Below are 21347 nucleotides of genomic sequence, written 5' to 3' on the forward strand. Positions count from 1 at the left end.
AAGACAAAATTTTTTAAATCGTTGCCAAATCAATCGATTTGAAGCTCACTGTCTGAATTTTGTTCCTGTAGTTCCTAGTGAAGGTAAACAGTTTAATAGATTTATAGGTACTGTATAGCACAGGGAACTCTGCTAAATGGGAAAAGAATTTGAAAAAGAATAGAAAAAATAGACTTATACGTCAGTTATAGTTCTTTCACGAATTGTCTGTTTCTGATCCTCGTTCTTTTTTTTTTTTCATTTGAGCATTGGTCTTTTTCCTATTTATCTATGACAATGGTTTTATCTTAAGAGTGTCTGTGAAATTATATAAGATGTATTGGTTTTGATTTTTCTTTTGCTTATTTGAATTTTTATGTTAGAAAGTTTTACATTATAAATTGAAGTTGATCTCTTTATGATTTTTAAATAAAAATTATAGCGTTTACATCAAAAGTAAAAGTACATTTTTAAATGAATAACAAATCTACCAAAATATATGTTACTTATTACAGTTATATGAAGATCATTTAATCATGACTTTGAATTAATCAAAATCTAACAATTTATTCAATAAGCAATCTAATTTATCTTGTAGTCTCATATAATAGAGTCATGAATTAACAAATATCAAATAGTAGTTCTTTTGTTTTCAAAATATGTTTATATTTGAAATATATTGAAATACATTTCATTTATATTGTTTTATATTAAAGTTGACATCTAAATGTGTATCTCATTAGTGATAATGTGAATTAATGGTATAGAATGTTCTCACAAAAATGAAAACTTTTGAAAAGTGTGAATTTTAATACTCCATTTATCAAGTAATATGTTAGATTCGGAAAGATAGCAGAACATATGTTTTGGGAGGGAAGAGAAAAGGAAAGAGTAGAATTTGGAGTCAGGAAAACCCAAATGTTTAAAGCCAAGTTTTTTCACTTACTAGTAAACTTAGGAATATTATTTATAGTTTTGAGCCTAATTTCCTCATGTGTTAATTGAAAGGAATGAATACTTCTGTTTTTGTTTTGGTTTATTTTTTTGTGGTACGCAGGCCTCTCACTGTTGTGGCCTCTCCCGTTGCGGAACACAGGCTCCGGACGCGCAGGCTCAGCGGCCATGGCTCACGGGCCCAGCCGCTCCGCAGCATGTGGGATCTTCCCCGACCGGGGCACGAACCCGTGTCCCCTGCATCGGCAGGCGGACTCTCAACCACTGCGCCACCAGGGAAGCCCAGGAATGAATACTTTTAAGGCTTTAAAAATATTTTCATGAAATCTTTTAAACTGAAGGAAAAGAAACGCATAAATAAGAAGTGCACAAATAATAACAATAGAAGTTGATGGATTTTTTAATAAGTTTTCATACCCATGCTCCTAGCACCCAGATCAAGAATTCGAACATTACCCTAGGAGTCTCCCTCATGTTTCTTCCCCGTTATTAACCCTTTCCCAGCTACCACCCTCACTCAAGGATAAGTACTTTCCTGATTTCTAACACCTCTATTAGTTTTGCCTGTCTTTGAAATTAATATAAATGGAATCATACAGTACCTGTATATGCTCTTATGTTTGAACTCTGTTCATCATTATTTTTGTGAGATTCTTCTGTGCTACTGCAGGTACTGTAGTCTGTTTTCTTATTCTCTTTATAGTGTCCCATTGTGTGAATATACCACAGTTTATCCATTCTACTGTTGGTAGTTATTTGGGTTGTGTCTAGTATGAGGCTATTATGAATAATGCTGTTATGATGTACATGTCCTTTACTGCACGTATGTGCATTTTTCTTTAGGATATACTTGAAATAGAATGGCTGGGTCATAAGTTATGTGTGTGTTCGGCTTTGGAAATACCACCAGTTTTCCAATGTAGTTCACCAGTTCACTCTCACCAGCAGTGTATGAGTTCCAGTTGTTCCACATCCTCATCAAGAATATGTACTTTCATTCTTTTTCCTTTTAGCCATTCCAGTGGACGTGAACTGGTACCTCATTGTGGTTTTTTTTAATCTTTTTTTTTTTTTGCGGTATGCGGGCCTCTCACTGTTGTGGCCTCTGCCGTTGCGGAGCACAGGCTCCGGACGTGCAGGCTCAACGGCCATGGCTCACGGGCCCAGCCGCCCCGTGGCATGTGGGATCCTCCCGGACCGGGGCACGAACCCGTGTCCTCTGCATCGGCAGGGCATAGACGTCAGAGTTCTTTGAATACAGCTTCTTTGTCAGATAGATGCATTGTGAATATCTTCTTCCAGCTTAGGCCTTGCTTTTTTCTCCTAATGATATCTCTTGATGAATGAAGTTCAATATATCAATCTTTTCCTTTATGGCTAGTGCTTTTTATATCTTGTTTAAGAAATAGTCACTTACCCTAAAATCATCAAGATATTTTCCCATGTTTTCTTTCAGAAACTTTTATTGTTTACCTTTTACATTGAGGTCTACAGCAATCTAGAATTAATTATTTTGTGTACGGTATAGAGTAGGAGTCAAGATTCTATCCAATTAACCTGGAACCATTTATTGAAAAGATCATCCACAATTCACTTAACTAAAGTGGGCACCGTTGTCATAAATTAAGTAAATATATGTAGTCTATTTGTTCTCACAGCCATACCACACATAATTAACTATAATAAATATTGATATCTGCTTGTAAACATGCTTAAACTTTGTTATTTTTCAAAATTGCCTTGGATATTTTTGGCCCTTTGCATTTCCATATAAATCTTAGAGTTGGCATGTCAATTTTTATTAAAAACTAGCTGCTGCAATTTTGTTAAGGGTTGCATTGAATTTACGCACTATTTGAAGAGAGCTGATATTCTTACAGTATTGGAAATTTTAATCGGTTCCTTCAATTGGCTACTTCCAATAAAGGAACGAGGTATATTCCTCTTTTTGCTTAGGTTTTCCTTAATCTCTCAGTAATGTTTGTAGTTTTTAGGGTAGATAGCTTGCTTTTTGGTATGAATTACCAAATTACTCCCTACAAATGTAAGGCTTTATCCTAAAATGTAAGAGTGCTTACTCTCCACAATTTTGACAAATAACCTTTTTAAAAAGCCAATATAATAGACAAGTGGTGGTATATCATTGCTGTTTTAATTTGCATGTGATTGATTACTTAGTGGTTGGACTTTTCTCTTGTTTATTGGTTGTTTGCATTTTTTGCCAAATTCCTGTGCATATTCTTTATCCAATTTTCCAGTAGATTTTCCATCCCCATTCTTTGAAAAATCTTTTTATATGTAATAATATTACCCTTTGTCTGATAAATGCTACAAATATTCCCAGTTATTTGTTTTTAGTTCTGCTGCCTTAATTTCTAGATGAACAATACAAATGTTATAGTTAATAGTTTATCCACATTCCTATCACTTCTAAAGGGCTTCCCCACACCAATATTTCATTCTAGTTCTGCTCTTATTAATTTTTTTTACACTTAACACTTTAATTTATCTAGAATATTTTTGGTGTAAGATATGAAGTCAGTATTTAGTATCTGTTTATTTCTGAAATAGTCAACTCTATTTATCTTAATACTAAAACTTCTACACATTTGAAATTAAAATTGAAATATTGAAAGTAAAGGAAACCTAATCTTGTGTGAAATTAGATCAAGATTTGGTTAGATACTGAATTAACACATATGGGAACTGAATGTTTTCTTTCACCACAGGGCACATGTTGTATGAAGAGCATGGCTTTTTAATACTTAAAAAGATTAGCAAAAATGACACATTTTACTAGTAAAGTGTTTCTGTCCATATTTTGATAAGAATATGAAGTAGTAAATATAACAGTAAATTTCTTTAAAACACATAGAAACTGACACAAAACGTACTCTTATTTTACGTCATAAGTTATTTGTATCTGTTATCTTTTCCTTGAACTATGTAGAAGAAGCCATCAGTTCCTGAAGACTGTTTTGAAGGACAGAGAGGGAGCACAGAAATTATGTGCTAGAAGATCTCATATTACACCCTATCATTAACTAAGTGATGTTGTCCTGGGAAAATAATCAGAAGATTTTTGACTGATGGCTTTAGACATGTTATATCCTATTAATCATGATTTGTTATTAAGATATATAAAGTATAATTTCTCACTACTACTTTTTGGTGAGAAGAAAAGCTAGTAGTTTTCCTTTGTAAATTAACTTATATCTTTGCAAAGGTAATACATTTATATTTTTCAAAAATTAAAAAATATAGTGAAAAATCCCCCACCCCATCTACCATCTTCCCTACCATCCCCAAACCTTGATTTTAGTTCCAGAAATAGACCTACAAGGTGAATTCCTAGAAGTAAAAGTTCTGGGTCAAAGGTTATATGCATTTGGTAGATATTGCCAAATTGCCATCCCATTGGCTGTATATAAGAGTCTGAGTTTTCCACAGCCTTGTCAGCATAGTGTGTTTTTAGACTTGGATTTTGTTATCAGTACAATAGTTGAAAGTTTTAGATCTCTCATTGCGGCCAAAGCGTAACTTCTTTTTGTATGTTTAAAATCCATTTTTGGTTTTTTTTTTTTTTCAACTGCCCTTAAATTTTGTCCTATTTTCTTTTTGGTTGTTGGCCTTATTCATATTAATTTGCAGATGCTCTCTTATGGGTTAGGAAAATTAATACGTTATCTGAGATGTCTGTCACGAATATTTTCTTTCATAATTGTCATTTGTCCTTTAACTTTGCTTTTAGTTTTCTTTACCATGCATAAGTTTCTGATTTTTATATAGTCCAATTTACTAATATTTTTGCTTTTTAATTAAAGCTGTTTAACCTGAGGATAAAATTACATTTTTTTTTATGTCGTTGACTACTCTGGACATGTATTGCTTCTTACATTGAGAAAAAAAGAAATCAATTCTGAATCTGGAAATTGTTTTTCTTTCATTCAACAGATACTTATTGAAGACCTGTCATGTGTAGGAACCTAGTTCATCCAGAAATGAAATGTAAATAACAAACTAAATAGTATAAAGTAAATGCTATGATAGTGGGAAACACAAGGTCTGTGAGGCTGTATCTAATGTAGGTATCATAACTAAGCTGAAAACTACTTGTGCCCCACAATCTCGTTATAAGTGGTCATTTAATTCTTTCAGATGTTAGTTAAATCTCACCCATTGAACTGTTTTCTGTCGGGGGTTGTTCTATCTCTATAACCAGGACGGGAGAGGCCACAACAGTGAGAGGCCCGCGTACCACACACACACAAAAAAGTTATCCAGATTTCTGCACTTACATATAAAGCCTAAATGAAACGTGAACTATTTGGTGATCAGATATAAAAATGAGTTTGCAACTCGACTTTAGGAATGTATGATGGCTATTATTTCCAGTAGCTTCAGAATCTAGAGGCTCTCAGATGCTGTACATTGAAGCAATAAAATGCTTTTCACATTTACTTGTGAGTAGAAAATGATCCAATAAAAATAAACTGTTTAGTTCCCTCCTTATAAATGCTGAAAAGGATAAGTTATGGGCATTATTAGATTATATATTATATGCATGGAATTACATTTGTGATATCAGCTATAACACACTCACATACGCGTATTGGATTGGCCAAAAATCCGTCTTACAGAAAAACCCAAACGAACTTTTTGGCCAGCCCAATACATGTATAAATGTAGTTCAGCGCTGTAGATGTCCTTATGGGTTAGAACTCATGAAATTCAGATAGGCCTTCATCTAATAGTATGTTTACTTGGCTTTATAGCAGGATACAAGTGAGACAAAGCAGATACAGTATCATGATTCATTATTCATGGGCAGACGTTCCATGCTGCCCACACACATTGCTTCTTTTGACCCCTTATCCACACAGGGAAAAGCTACCAGAGGTGAAAACCAGAGTTTGTGCAAGTCACTTTAAATTGAAGCCACAGCCTCTATTCCCCTTCTGTCTTTTATCCCATTTTAGTCATATAGGCCCAAGGTCCTAATATCAACTCACAGCTTCTCCAATCCAGGCATAGTCCTATACAGCAAGCAAGCCAGACCCAGCATTTCCCATTCATTTTGAAGCTAGTAACTTAAAGTTAGTGTCCCAAGGAAACATTGTTGTGGGAACCTAAGGTCAATCCCAGGCTGGCCTGCATCAGCCCAGGCTAGACGTTAACCCTTTACTCATGCATTTGCATGCATTTTACAAAATATATACAAATGTACTCACAATATATTTCAAAATACATGTTGTCCACATATAATAAGAGCTTATATAATGTTCTTTCCCCTATAAATTAATTGATTGGTTATTTTGTCCACTAATGTATCTCCTTTTCACCCTACAACTCTTGGGTCCAAATAAAGAATATAATGCTCACTAGTTAGCTCTTTTAGAAGTTTCTGAAATGATTGGTCCAAAGTATGGGGCATTGTTAGATGATGTGCTACTATATTAGTATGCTTATCTAGTTTACTTTTAAAATGTTTTCTATTATTACTCATAATATCATGATAGTATATAATAGATGCATATTGTAACATTTATGTTCATATTACAATGTAATATTATATTTATATTATTAGTAGAGTATAATTAATAATATAAAGAGTTGCCATTGCAAGTTCACACTCTTTATTCCTGCGTACCTGTTTTAGCCCTTGATAATCTGAAGAAAAAGGCTTTACTCTTGCTTATCTGTCTCTCTGCATACACTTGAGTTGGAGCAATAATCACCAACATTGAATGATTTTATTATCATTCACTGTCATGCAGAATATTGCTGTAAACTATTTACATGGATTACTTTATTTAATCCTTACTATGACTCTATGAAGCAGGTACTATCATTGTCCTCATTCTATAAGAGAAGGCATTGGGAGTTAAAGAAAACTTGGCTAAAGTGTTAACAAAAGGGATGGAACAATTTTTTTTTTTTTTTTTTTTTTTTTTTGGCTGCGGGGCATGCGGGATCTTGCTTCCCAGACCAGGGATCGAACCCATGTCCCCTGCAGTGGAAGCACAGAGTCCTAACCATTGGACTGCCAGGGTATTCCAGAACCCCAATTTAAAACCAAGCAGCGTAACTCTAGACCTCACAATGTTGAACAGCATACCACACTGCTTCCCAAGTTATTTACGGTTTTCAACCAGGGATAAAATTATAGAAGGTTATAAAATTGGGATAATAGTATCTGTATGATAGAGTTGTTGGGCAGATTAACGAAGACAATAAATGTGAAACTTCCAGACACGGTTGCGTGACACATAGTAAGCCCTTAATAAAAATCACTTATAATCATTCCATGATAGTTTACTCTAATTCAGATGTTCTTTTTACTTTTCATTCCAATCATCTGCTTCTGTTTATTTGGTTATACTAGAGCTCGCAAACTACAGATCCCAAAAATGCTTACCTCACCAGTCTTCTATGTACATAAAAGAATTTCCTTGTACAATTTTCCTTAACATAAAAGAAAGTTAGAAACAAGTATAAAGGCAGAGAGTCTGGCATATAATATACAAGACACCATTATGTTTAATGAATGAGTGGGTAAGTGAAGAATACACTTCGTTACTTTCGTCGGTCAGAGTTGGGTGTGCATTTGTGTGGGTGTGTGTTTTGTATTTCAATAAAAGGCTTATTGTCTTCAAAGTATAGAATTTTGGAAAGACTGTTAATCAGTGATTTATAATACATGAATTAAATCCTAATGTGTAACACATGTATGTAATCAATATCATGCTGTTAAAATACCAAATTACATAAATTTCTATAACATTTCATAACAAATAGCTTTTGAAAACAATTCTTTTGCCTTTTTTTTTTTAAATCATGAGACTCTTTTACTTTGTTTTTCCCTATAGGTTTCTAGAGTATTACCTGAGAAACAAGGAGAAATTGAGGCTCACATAAAAGACCTTGGACAGCTTGAAGAGCAATTAAATCATCTGCTTCTGTGGCTGTCTCCTATTAGGAATCAGTTGGAAATTTACAACCAACCAAATCAAACAGGACCATTTGACATTAAGGTAAAGACTTTTTGCTCTAAATATTATTTTTCAAGAGTGGCAATATCACTGAAATAAATTTCTCATTTGTTCTCATCATCACCATCATCGTTGTTATAATGCTAAGAATAATAATTATTATTACTTGAGTACCATTTTCTGTTTTTTCTTCTGGCATTTACTAGCAGTGATGTTTCATTAAACTCATATCACCAGAATGTCTTCATTATACTTGTTACTACGATCCATTTTCCATCCCTACTTGAATTGTACTTAATATGTTTTTAGACTCCTTATCTAAAACTGAAGTCATTTTGGACACTAAGTGCCTACAAAGTAAAGTATAGACTCCTTAGTAGACATTATAAAACCCTGTCAGACTGACTCCAGTTTACCTTGGTATCCTCTTATTCTGCCAACAATCTCCTCTTGTATTCTAGATACAACAAATTTTATAGTATCTTTATACGCATGTGGTTTCATGCCATGTCTGTGTTCTTGATCTTCTCTCTTCTTTAAATGACTTCTGTCTCATTTTTTGGCATGATGAATTTTCCTCCATCCTTTAAGACTGAATTCAATGTCATTGCTTCTTCAAAGCCTTCTTACATACCCCTAGTAGAGTGAAAAACCCTTTTAGGATTGCTTATAAACCTCTGTATCCATCTCCTATAGTCTTTGTACATTGATTGACACTTAAATTTTAGAGACCTGAGTACCTCATCCCACTGTTCTTTGAATGCAGAGGGCATCTTCTTACTTATCTCCCTGTCCCACTCATTTCTGAACACCCCCATCCCAGGGCTCAGTGTATGGTGGGTACTTGTTAGCATTTTTAAATCAATGAATAAAGATGTTAATGAGGCACCTAGAATGGTAATGAGATGCTATAGGTAAGCTTAGGGCTCCAGACAAACATGCCAGTTGGGCACCACCATCTCCTCCTCTTAGTGTCCCTGTACACATTGATTGTTCCTATCTTTTCTCCCTTCCCAGGAGCCCATTTCAAGGATTTGTCCCAATATAATTCCCTATTTTTTTGCATCTCCTATGGGCCAACCACATTAAGTGGCCAATCACATAAACCAGTTCAATTGAAAGCACAGCCTATTAATTAATGTAATGATGGGTAACTTCAGACTAAATAAGTTAAATAATATCTTTGAGAAACGTTTTTTCTTTTAATTCATTGACCCAAATTATTCAATTTATTTGCTTTCCAGGACTATAACAACCTAATGGTTTTATCACTACCTAGTTGGTGTTTTGCTAGGAGATAAGGATAAAAGCAAGTGTGAGGATCTTTTAGAGAAGAGTTAATGAACATTTAGGAAGGATGTACTTGAGTGAGGAAAGGAAAGAGATACAGAAAGGTTTGCCACACCTAAAATGACTTATATCTGCAAAGTGCACTGCATTACTTTTTACCTTACTTCCTCTTGACATGTTTACATCTCCCATTCTGATAGCTACCCACCAGAGCTGATGATAAGTCACAAGTAGACATCATTTCCCCAGTGCAAAACCCAGGCTACTCAACCAGTGGCATGGTCTTGGGTTCAGTTTGACAATTAAATTCAAGTCACAATAGGTTTTTAACCAGAACAAATTTAGTTAACTTTAAGAAAGTATACAGGACAAGTGAAAACATAGCCAGCGCAGTGATGACAGAGTGGAGGTCTTGACACCAAGGTGCAGCTTCTGATGGACCCGTCACCCTGCATTTGAGTCATGTGTGGTCACAGGGACAAGACTGGGTGAGTGCAAAGCACATCATCACGCAGGGAAGCCATCAGTTCTGGTATCCTTTCAGTTTTTCCACCTAACTAGCACCTAGTGTCCTCAGAGGTATTTGACTAGCACCCCTTCTCCAGTGCAACTGCATCTCATCGATACTGATTTTTCATTACTCAATAAATAATCTCAACAAAGAAGGACAGTTACTTGGTCCAATGAACAATAACCTCAGCCAGATTCTCAATTATCTTGGATCGAGTATATTCTTAAATATCTCTTGATTTAGTGTGACAAGAGGAAAGGCCATAAACTCTTTATTCCCAACCAGAAATAGTTTTTTGGAACTCAGATATAAAAGCACTCAGATTTAAATACAATCTTCAGTTAGAATGTGCTTCTTCACTAAAATAACGAAAAATATATTCAATGTGAGCTTTCTCTCTACATGGAATATATTTAAGAGAAAAGATAACAAAATCCTCTGATACAAATGGATGTTGTTGACTCAACCAAAGTAACTTTAGCCCCAATGTGTGTACCCCAGAATAGTGCTCAAATATTAAAAACTTTCATTGAGCCTTTGTCCACGGCCCATATGTTCCTGCCAAATGGGTCCCTGCAGTTTAGCATGAAAGCTACTCTCAGCTGTGTTAATCACTTTCCTTTATTAAAGCTCCAAGACACCACTCTCACTGCTGTGTATAGTTTCAGGAGTCATGATATTTGCCGTCCTGCAGCTCAGTCTAAATCACTGAGGAGAGAGGCAGCTGCTTTTTCCCTGGCAGTAAAACTCCTTGGCTTCAGTCCTCTGTGCATATCCTGAGTTCTTCATCTCTGGAGTGTAGATTTTAAAAATATTCCTTTAGCCTTTTTCTTCTGCTTGTGGCTGTATCCAAGGCAAAAAAAAAAAAACCATAAAATCATATACATGATGACTCAAAAAATTCTTCCTATGATTCTCAGACCCCTAACTTGTAATCAGGAAATAGTGGCCTGTGTGAATAATTTACTAGCCTACCCAGTTCTTTATCCTTCTTTGTCTAGCTTCTATCTATAGTCACTGTCTAATGAATTATTTATTAAGATTGCACAGAGTTCTTCTGCTAAAAGATATGCGGTTTTAATCTGTACAGCCCTCTATAGCCCTCTGCTTAGAGATTAAACTTTTTTCTCAGTTAAAGAAATATGGGAAAATGGACTTGGCTTAACTTCAAACTACTGGAAACCAAAAAGTTTGTATACAGCTTTGAGGACATGCCCATTTTTTCACACAGAGAGAGAAACGCCTTTAAAAAAAAACTTAGGAATGAGTTAATGCAAAGAAAGTAGATGCACAAGCAGTCTCTGTTTCCTAAATTTAAAGAAATTGTCCTTATCTGGCCATGGTGGCCATGGCTTCCTCTGAAAAAAAGGGCCTAAGGCCTTGCCATCCAGGTGATTTGTTTTCTCTAGTCACTCTGAGCACCTGTTAGAAAAATATGTAATATCCTCTGTGAGCCTCGGTTTTGCCTGCTTGGTACTTCATGCTTATTGATGAAATGCAGCTAACTGTGTAATGAAACCCAAATAAAAAAAGCCTTAAGGGCTCTGCTCTAATACATTGTTTATTCTGGAGTGAAAATTGACTGCACATCGCTTGGTTTGTGCAATTTACTCCCGAAATATTCTTATTCAGGAAATCCTGCAAATAGCAATATTCATCTTGACAATCACCTCACAGAACCCTTAGCAAGCTGAGAAACATGATCAATGAGATAGTGATGTAGAGGGTGAAAATTAGGCGTAATCACAGCCCTTTCCCATCAGTCAGCCCACTAGAACTAGGCATGCCTTTGAATTTTGATTTTCAAATGTACCCTCAACTTAGACACCAAATATGTTGATTTTAGATTAAAGAGATGATAATTGAATGCTAAGAACCAGGAACCAGTTAAATTTTCTATGAAGGGTCTTATGCTTTTAATCTTTAATGAATGCTTTCAGTAATGACCTGGAGATACACTACTTACCTGACATGAAACTGCCTAACTACTGCTTTCCAAACTTTTTAAAAATTTATTTATTTATTTATTTTGGCCGTGCTATGTGGCGTGTGGGATCTTTGTTCCCTGACCAGGGATCAGACACGTGCCCCTTGTATTGGAAGTGCAGTCTTAACCACTGGACCACCAGGGAAGGCCCCCAAACCTTTAATTTAAATATGAGGTGGGGAGGGGGCACATAATTTTATGTTGTCTGACTGACTATATTATGCTCATATTGATGACAAGGAGGGTTTTTTCCTCCCTTCAAGAATGACTTTCCACCTGTGGTCCATCAAAAAGCATGACAGTGTTGTACTGACTCTTCCTTACCATGTAAGACACTTAATTGTCTGTGATGTCAAATCCACACTGAAAAGTACCAAAGGACACAATTGTAGTGACTGAATGTTAAAGTATCTGAACACCAAAATCCTTCTCTGCATGTGTTCAGATTGCTGTGAGTGTTGTCAAGGAAAAATTGCATGGGACGACTTAATACGCAAGTAAGACTTTATTCAAGACTATTGCAATAGGGGAGAGAGATTGAACTCAACTCCATTGAAAGAAAAGGCAAGAAAGATTTTAAGCGTTGGGATGAGCTAGGGGAGAAGTACTAGAGGACATTAACAGGGAGGTTGGTTCTTGTGATTAGGCCATCTGTGTTTGCTAGCTGTCGCTTATTGAAGGTAAACTACTGTCTTCCCACAGAGACTAGGAGATAGGGTACTATCCTTCTGGATGTTTACACTTCAAAAGGATGGCTCCCAGGTCCTTGAAAAGGCTATTCCTGGGTTGTAAAAGATTTACATCTCAAAAGGGCAGAGAAGGAATTTATGATAGAAAGTTTTCTAAAGTAAATGTGCTAAGAAAAGAGATATCAGTCCTATAATCAGGAGGAAACCTATCTAAATTTTAAGCTAAAGGAGAATGTTACAGCCATCTTTGTCAGTCCCTTTTTTGTTCAAGGGAAACTAGGTTTCTGATTGAACAACTTAGGAAAGTTACTCCATGTAGTTCATTTTAGAAGCTTTCTGTTGTTGAAAGAGTAGTTGAACTGACTCTGAGACTTGGGTGTAGAGGATATTTGCTGGATGGTGTGAGCAATCAGGTATTTAATGAGGGAGCTTTTTATGCAGGTAAGAAGAAGAAAGATTAATTGTTAGAGCAGACTGTAAACCAAGTTTCTGAGGCCAGAGGGTAGCCACTTAAGAAAATTCCTAGATGTTGTGCTGGAAGCATTTTTAGATAATGGAGTGAGGATGGCAGTGGCCATTTGATGGATTTCTTGGTTTGCAGCTTGAATGTTTTTGGTGATGGCACAGACATCAGAGAGGTTTTAGTAAGATTGTCCACAGTCATGGTTATTTCCTGGGGCAGAGCATGAAAGATGTGGGAGTTCTGGTGACCTTCCTGAGTAGCCCACACGCTCTTTTGAAGTATATTTCAAGTTATTCAGCTTCAGTTCTCAGGGCTTCTTTAGAGCCTGGGGGGAAAAGTTTAGCTCCAAGACAACGTAGACTCTCAATAAGGATCTGGACAGTCAGCTTTTGGTTCTCAGTCATGCCAAGACAGGAGAGTGGGAGAAAGATTGGAAACATTAATTTGGAGAGCTGTGGCCAGATATTGAAGGAAATGAGAATAATTGAAAATCTGGTAATAACTGTAAGACAGCAGGATCCAGTCCAATTTACGGGTAGGTAACAAAATCATGTACTCTACAAAGAAAAGTAAAATAGCTCAAAGGCAATGAACAGGGCCAGAATCTGATAACCCACAAAGGTATGCTATAGTTTTCTATTGAAACATAAAAATTTTCCGTACAGTAACCTCCCATTTGATCAAAGGTACTCAAAGTAAGATTATTCTTGTTTACAAAATAAGGCTGAGCTCTTTATTTACACAGATGCAGCAGGAATAATAATTTACCACATAGGCCTTTTAAAGTTTGTTTTGCTGAAAATTTTCATAAGGAATTTCAGTTTTGACTTTTAAAAGCCTCATGAGATTAAGAAGCCAAGCCAAGAACTTGAAATCACATTTTACCTGCCATGCCTATAGATTTGGGTGAATTCTTCTATTCTTGAAGTCCTTAAAATATCCTAAGTTTTCCTGGGCCTGCCAGGAAGTGACCTTCCTTATTCACCCGTAAGGCTGGACATCCTGTAAGCCAGGTACTAGGCCAGTTTTCCCAAGAGGGCTTTGTAAAAGGCCTTCCATAAAATTAACTATGGTTTTCTAAAACTGTCTGGTCATATCTGATTCTATGCACACCATTCTTAAATATGACATTCCAGTCAAAGCCTTGGTTATATAATCAGTTTTCTCAATTATGTCCTGTTACATAAAGGACAGATTCTTATTGAACCTATGCAAATAAATATATTGCCATGAAAATAAGAATACTTGATAAGAGTTTGAGTTCTGGAGGGATCGAGCAGGGAGAAAAGATAAATGTTTCATTTCTCTCCACAGAAATGTAATCTACTAAATTACTATGACTTATAGATAGGATAAGTAAAAAGAAAAAGGAGTTCTTAATGTTAAGAAAACGGAATATTAAAGCATCAACCATATTCCCAAAAGAACCCTAATCAAATCATCCTTCATGAGTTCATTCAGTTCTATGTAATTGATTCTTGTTTTACCTGATCTCGGGTTAGCAGTTTCCTAAAACCCATTAGCTTCTCCACTAGAGTTCTGGAAATCCTGAGTCAGTCCAGTGGTATGGCCACAAGTTATTTAAACAAAGCTCTCAGAAGCCTGTGCCCTAGAGTCCCTGGTGTAGTCCTTTCCAAGAGTTTAGGAGATAGTCCCTTTTTCTTGACGGTAAGCATTCTGGCCTGTAACTGACAAGAAGCACTTTCAGGGAAGCCTCCGAATAAAACAACAGATATCTGTACATGACAGAAGGCTTCACACAATCATGGTTAAAGATCTGATGAAAGTTCATTTGACAAGGAAATGTTATTTTTGTGGCACATACCATTTTAATGTAATAACTGAAGTTACTACTGATAACATTATCCTGTCATTGTCTGGTATTAGGCAGAGCAGCACCAGGTTATACCATGAACAGCAAGGGCATTAACACATTTCTAGGATCTTCATATAAGTACTGTAATATTTATATTAATAACATTTGATCCATAACCTAGGGATACACTACATGCAACTCAACATATCACATAAACCTAATTATTCTTAATCTGTTTTTAGAAGGTGAGAGAACAAATCCTTTGAGATTTTCAAGGCAGCTTGAGATCAAGATTTCATTTAGGATTTGATTTGTGGAAGGCAAAATATCAAAGGTTGTCAAATATGTGAAAAGGTTTGAATACTTGGTGAAATAGGATCATGGGTCACCAAAACGATGCTTGACTACCTATTTAACCAAAGTGACAATAAAAGGTTTCAGAAATAAATATAGGAGGTGATATGATTGTACAAGACTTTGGCTCCTTCAAAAGTGCGATGCCTCGATTCTCTTAAATAATCAAGGACATGATAAAATCTACACAAAGCACAGGGAATTATTCTCATAAGACAGAGAATCATTGTTGCCTAGGTGGATTGCTCAAAAGGTAAAGAGAAACCTTTTACAATCTCTTATTAGGAACAGACCAATAATACAAGAAAACTTTGTCATTTTAATAAAGAGAAGATTAAATTCAGTTTTGCATTAGTATACTGTTGATACTAAAAATCATCTTTTAAAAGCTTTAAAGATATATCCATCCAGTCATAGCCAGCTTTGACCACATAACATAAAATTCCTTTTCCACAAAGCTACAACTTTCTGTGTCTGTTCCGATTTTGTCCTACATTTCTTCTGTTTTCCCTTCTGGAACAAGCCGTCATTTTACCTTAGGACAACATTACTCCCTTCTTGCTTAACAAAAACGCATGCTACATACCTGGCATACAATGCATACAAAGTTGTTGTTTCTAGAGATTTTATTTATGTATACTGATTAATAGCTTTTAACCATTAGTAAATTTTATTTAACAGAGAAAACCAGGAAGCAAATAAATTTGAACTGTCACATACTAGCGTTTTGTAGCAGACTAGGAAATGTTATGAAAATAAAATTAGGTTACCTGCTCAATAGGAGGGCTAAAACTTCCCACCAGTAATTGTGGGAGGAGATTTTTTAAGATTTTCTTTGGACTTAATATGTAATCTTGTGGGAGCTGTGGACTCAAATTTGGGCGAGTGACTGAAGTTATGCCAAGGGGCTACCTGGGGTGTCTCCAGAGCCAATCTGAGTGTATAAAATATCTAGTTTGTCTCTAAGTAGACTTTTCAGCTTCAGGTAGTTACTTCTGGGGTTCCTACATCCCTTGAGAGCGGCCTGTGGGGGCAGGGAGCATAAAGCTTAAGTGACTAAAAGGAGCTGGGGAGATGGAGTGGCGAGTGAAAAGCCTGACAGGGGTGGACAGAGGGATGGACAATTAAAGGGAGCTGAAGGGAAGATTGAAGGTGTTAAAAGGAGAACACAACAGTGGAGATGATGGGAAGGGAGAGGTCTTAGATGAGCCAGTTTAGGGAGATCCTAGGTTTTCCAAAGAGGCCAATTGAAAATTCCAGATTATCTTTGGTAAAATCACGCCAACAAGGAGAGAAGCGGACAGCTCCATAGTAGTAGTCTTCAGAGAAGGAGAATCAGAAGACTGAGAATTTCCCCTGGAGAAGGGAGGAACCGCAGTAATGGCAACAAAGAAAGAAAACCCAAACGAGATCTCTACAGAGAAAGACTACTCTAAGTACCAAAGAACTGAAGCTCAACCGAATGAGATCTCATTGAGAATTTTCCATGGTCTAAGCCAATGGTAGCTTTCACACAAATAAGCCTGGGACTCTAACCCAGCCTCATCTTTGGAAGCACTGGATTCTGAGTTGGACTGATCAATGGATCCCCAGTCAATCAGTCAGGAGTGTGGATAGTTCACAAAATCAGCTTTTCAGAGGTTAATGTCATCTAGTTCATTGTTTGGAGTGAGATAATTCAAGTTCAGATATTTACTCCCTTAGACAGACGTATACTGGCTCATGTTAAATTGAATAATATAGCTGATTTAGTTTACTTTTATTTTTGAAGGACTAGTGTTGGGAAGGTGAGGAACAGGGAAGAGGACACTGACCTCTTAGCCTAATAATCCTCTAATCCTCTTTCTTAGGAAATAAAAAAGTTTCAGTGTTTTCTATTAGGTATGAAAATATTTCTATGGAATGTGTATTGAAAAACAGTGGGTGAAAGCTATTTGACAAAAAGACAATATTCTCATTCACTATGCAGCTAGACAGAGGTTTTTTGAAAATTTAAAACTCCTCTGAGCTTAGGTTGGTTCTGGGCGAGAGTATAATTCTGGCTCTGATAAAATCTTGAAGATTGTTGAGGTTTGTGGGTACCATATTTGAGTGAAATTAGGCATCAACTTTTCTCTTTGAACACTGGGCAATCAGAATTCTTCCTCTTACTTTCCACCCCCTCTACTCAACTCCAAAATCCATCTCTGAGTTGAAGTAGCATGATAATGGGGAGAGAAACAAAAGACCCAAGTTCGAATCCCAGCTCGGACCCTTATTGGCTTTATGACATTGTTTAACTCACTTACCCTCTTTAACCTGACTATCCTGTTCACTAAAAAATGAAAAACACGAGCCAATTTCCCTGGGACACTATTGGATTAAGGTAACACTGAGGTGGGAACACACTTTCCTAAGGCAATAGAAAAAAGACAGTGAATGGGAACTCTCCTTTTGTAGCTGGAATTTTGACAAGAGCCCTTAAAAAGAAAAATCGGGCTTGCAAAATACTCCCTCTTTCAAAAGAAATCAGCAAGTTGCTACCAGAAAACCACCCCCAAAAAGACTGCAGGTAGTCATGAGAGTTTCATCATTCACCAAACGGAATTGCCTATATAAGGAGAAGAATAGAAACTTGAAAAGAGTTTCTTGAATTGAGAATTTCTGGAATGGAGAATTCAAGTAAGACTAACAATTTATTGGCCAAGAAGCAGCAGGTGTGGCTTTTACGTTTCTCTTCTTTATGGGGGAGGGGAGGAGGTCAAACCTCCCTGCCAAGGCAAGGAGGAGGGCTCCAACCAGACCTCTATTACGGTGGTATTCAGACTATTCTGCTTATAAACCTCTAAAAATAGTTTAGAAAACTGAGTATCTGCTAGAACGTTTTAAAGTTGACATCCATTTCCTCCCTTGGCATACTGTAAATATTGACACTTAAAAAGTGTTACATTACTCTTTTGAGTGGATCCAGTGGAATCCGAATACCATAGCAATATGATATCTACCATCACCCACTTAAAAAAAAAATACACAGGGTCTTCCCTGGTGGTGCAGTGGTTGAGAGTCCGCCTGCCGATGCAGGGGACACGGGTTCGTGCCCCGGTCCGGGAAGATCCCACATGCCGCGGGGCAGCTAGGCCCGTGAGCCTTGGCCGCTGAGCCTGCGCGTCTGGAGCCTGTGTCCCGCAACGGGAGAGGCCACAACAGTGAGAGGCCCGCGTACCACCAAAAAAAAAAAAAAAAAGAAAAATACACAAAACAAGGTCATCATTAATAATTAGAAGTTTCCTATCAGTCCTCTTTCTTCTTTAAATCATATTTCCAGTCCACTTCCCCAAAGAGTTGTATCCTAATGTAATACATATTTATGCTATGAAGTCTTTGATTAACCATTCTGTCATACTTCTATATGACAAATACACCCATGTGGTTTTAAATTCAATTTTTAAAACAATATTCTGTGACTACAAGGTTCTCGGTATTTTTAAAAATCCTTTAGATTGAGTTATAGCTACAATCATTAATAATAAAAGTATTAATTTTAGTAGTAATAACTAGTAATAACCAAATAACTAGTAATAACCAATAACTAGTAACCAAATTGCCTAAATATATGTAACTTTTGATAAATAATTATTAAACATACCCAGTAGATTTTTGGAAATTAATCTATGAATGAGATGGCTGAGTAAGTGTATGATGGTACCTTGATTAAAGGAGGATTTCAGTCATTAATATTTTGAATTCTGTTTCGATTTGGCGTAAATGTGTCTTAGGTAAAATACACTATTGAGATACATCAGTTTGTAAAGTTGGAGGACGATCATTAACTAAAAAGTAGGAATGATAATTGGAATGATGTATGTACCACAAGAACAAACCCAGACAAATCCCTTGTAGAAGCTGAGAATCTGGAAACTGCTTCCACGAACACCATCTATGCTCATATATCCCTAGGAAAGTCTTTGTATCCCTCCAGGGGCACACCCCAGTTTGAAGATTGCCACTGTAGGAGAGGTTGACATTCTGTGAGAAGGGAAGAAGAGCAACATAGACCCTGGCTGGACACTTGTTAAACTGTCAAAACACCACCAAGTTTATCTTTTTTTTTTCTTCCACCAAGTTTATCTTACCACAGTCCATGGCCTTCTGTAACTTCATCTACATTGTGAAAACAAATTTCTCAACTAGATTGAATCCTAAGACAGAGCCCTTTATCCCATCAGTAGAAACCTCCCTCTATTTTGTCATCAATTCAACCGTCAATTTCCTTTGGCAGTTTTTCAGTTTGTTACCAAACTCTAATTGCTTTATTTCGTACCCAGTTCATATTGCCCCATTTCGTCCGAAAATGGTCATTTGGAGATTTTATCAAATATATTGCTGAAATGCACATGAACTTTATTTTCCTGTATCCCTGATCAGCCTCTCTAAGGAAAGAAGAACATGAGACTAAGCTAATGAAATTTTCATTCAGCTAACTAACCATTTATTGATTAACTACAGTATCCTCCTATGCTAAGGTGGCCCTCATTCTCAATTTGCTTAGAGATGAGTTGGTATATAAATATACCTCAGTGTACTAAATGCAGTCAATGCAGAAGCATTTACAATGCAGTGTGGTGAGTACACTTAGAGGATGTTGTGATAGCCCAGAAGAATCATACCTAACCCAGTGGGGGTATTATTTAGAGCACAGCTACGAAGTGTGGTTCCCTAGACCAGCAGCAGCATCACCTAGAAGCTTATTAGAAATGTAAATCCTTGGGCCTCTCCATACACCTCTTGAATCAAAATAAATGTGAGTGAAGATCAAGAAACTGTTTTAACAAGCCCTCCAAAAGATGCTTACACTTGCTAAAGTTTGGGAAGCTCTGGTCCCAAGACAGGCTCCTGGAGGATGTAATGTCTGAACTGGATCTTTAAAAGATGAGTAGGAATTGATAAAGTGAAATGTGTGTGAGGGAAAGGAAAAGGGTTCCGGAGAGAAGAGGCAATAAGAACCAAGATATGAAGTGATTAATGGCATGAAGTATGGGAAGAAAAATAAATACAACGATGTTGTAAGCCCAGTTTGGGTGAGGCTTGTATGCCACTGAGGAGCTTAGACATTATCTTCGAGAGATGTGGGAGCTATTCAAGAGAGGTGCCTGGCAAACTGTCAAAGTTGAGGAGTGTCAGACCAAAAAAGGAAGAGCAGTCAGGAGATGATTGAGGTAGTTGAGGAGCAACATGGTCCTGGATGAGGACTTTGGTGGTAGGAATGAAGAGGAGGAGATAATTTAAAGAACTGTATTTCAAATTATTGCTGGTGACCCATTGCTAAGTCATGAAATCAACGTAATAAATAAGTAGTGTGTGGCACAATAGAATATATCACGTCGTCGTATTGTATTTATTGCATGTGGTATGGGTAAGTATTTTGTAAAACTGTTATTTTTGTTTACATATTTCATTTTTGTTTCTAATTTTGAGAGAATCTGCATGGTCCTTTTATACAAAATGACTTAGTACTCTGTCAGTAAGTTCATACTGGGTTATTTATTATAAGGTTGAAAATGAATTCATCCTTCAAGACAAACTTTAAAAGAGCAAATCATTTTCTTTATTGAAAAAATAATACTTTCTTGTGGTACAAAATTCAAATCCTCCCTTGAATCTCCATCTTTCATCCACTCAGTTTCTCTCCCCATAGGTGCCAAGGTTATCAGTTTCTTCAATAGCACTCCAAGGATAGGACATGAGTGTGTGTTTGTGTATATATTCTTTCCTTCTCCTGTCTTCTTTAAAAAAGAAAGACACACGCACAAAGAAAACCAAACAATTGGTAGGATACTATAAACACTGTTTCTGAATAGTGTTTTTTTCCCCACTTAATGTTATATACTGACACTTATTTTCCATATTAGCACTTTAAGAATGTTCTCATTTTTGCAGTTGAATACTATTGTATTCTAAGGATGTACCACAACTCATTTGACCAACGTTCCAATTAATGAACATTTAGTTGGTTTTCAAGTTTTGCTCCTGCAACAATATGACAGTGTATAACTTTATGCTCATGTCATCTCTCACATTGCTAGTATCCCCATAGGTTAAGTTCCTAGCAGTAAAATGACTAGGTCAAAATGGCATTTGTTATTTTAGTAAATATGGCCAAATTGCTCTTCATAGAGCACTCCCATCAGTAATATGAAGTTTTTTCCCGGACACCTTTGCCAACTCATTGTCATCAACCTTTTTGATCTTTGCTAAGCAAGAAAAAATGACATCTCATTGTCATTTTAATTTGCATTCTTTTGAGTGAGGCTGAACTTTTTTCAGAATCACAAA

The 21347-nt window shown here is 36.4% G+C and overlaps 1 protein-coding gene across 1 annotated transcript in view; it reads left to right on the forward strand.

The window, feature by feature from the left end:
• DMD (dystrophin) overlaps window positions 1-21347 on the forward strand; it is a 1279715-nt gene that overhangs the window by 508659 nt on the left and 749709 nt on the right. Inside the window, exon 21 of the mRNA XM_024760455.1 lies at window positions 7803-7967. Within this exon, the coding sequence (XP_024616223.1) occupies window positions 7803-7967 (165 nt within the window). The remainder of the gene's footprint in view (window positions 1-7802; window positions 7968-21347) is intronic.

This window comes from Neophocaena asiaeorientalis, unplaced genomic scaffold, assembly GCF_003031525.2.
Source record: "Neophocaena asiaeorientalis asiaeorientalis breed wild unplaced genomic scaffold, Neophocaena_asiaeorientalis_V1.1 scaffold448, whole genome shotgun sequence".
Taxonomy (NCBI): Eukaryota; Metazoa; Chordata; class Mammalia; order Artiodactyla; family Phocoenidae; genus Neophocaena; species Neophocaena asiaeorientalis.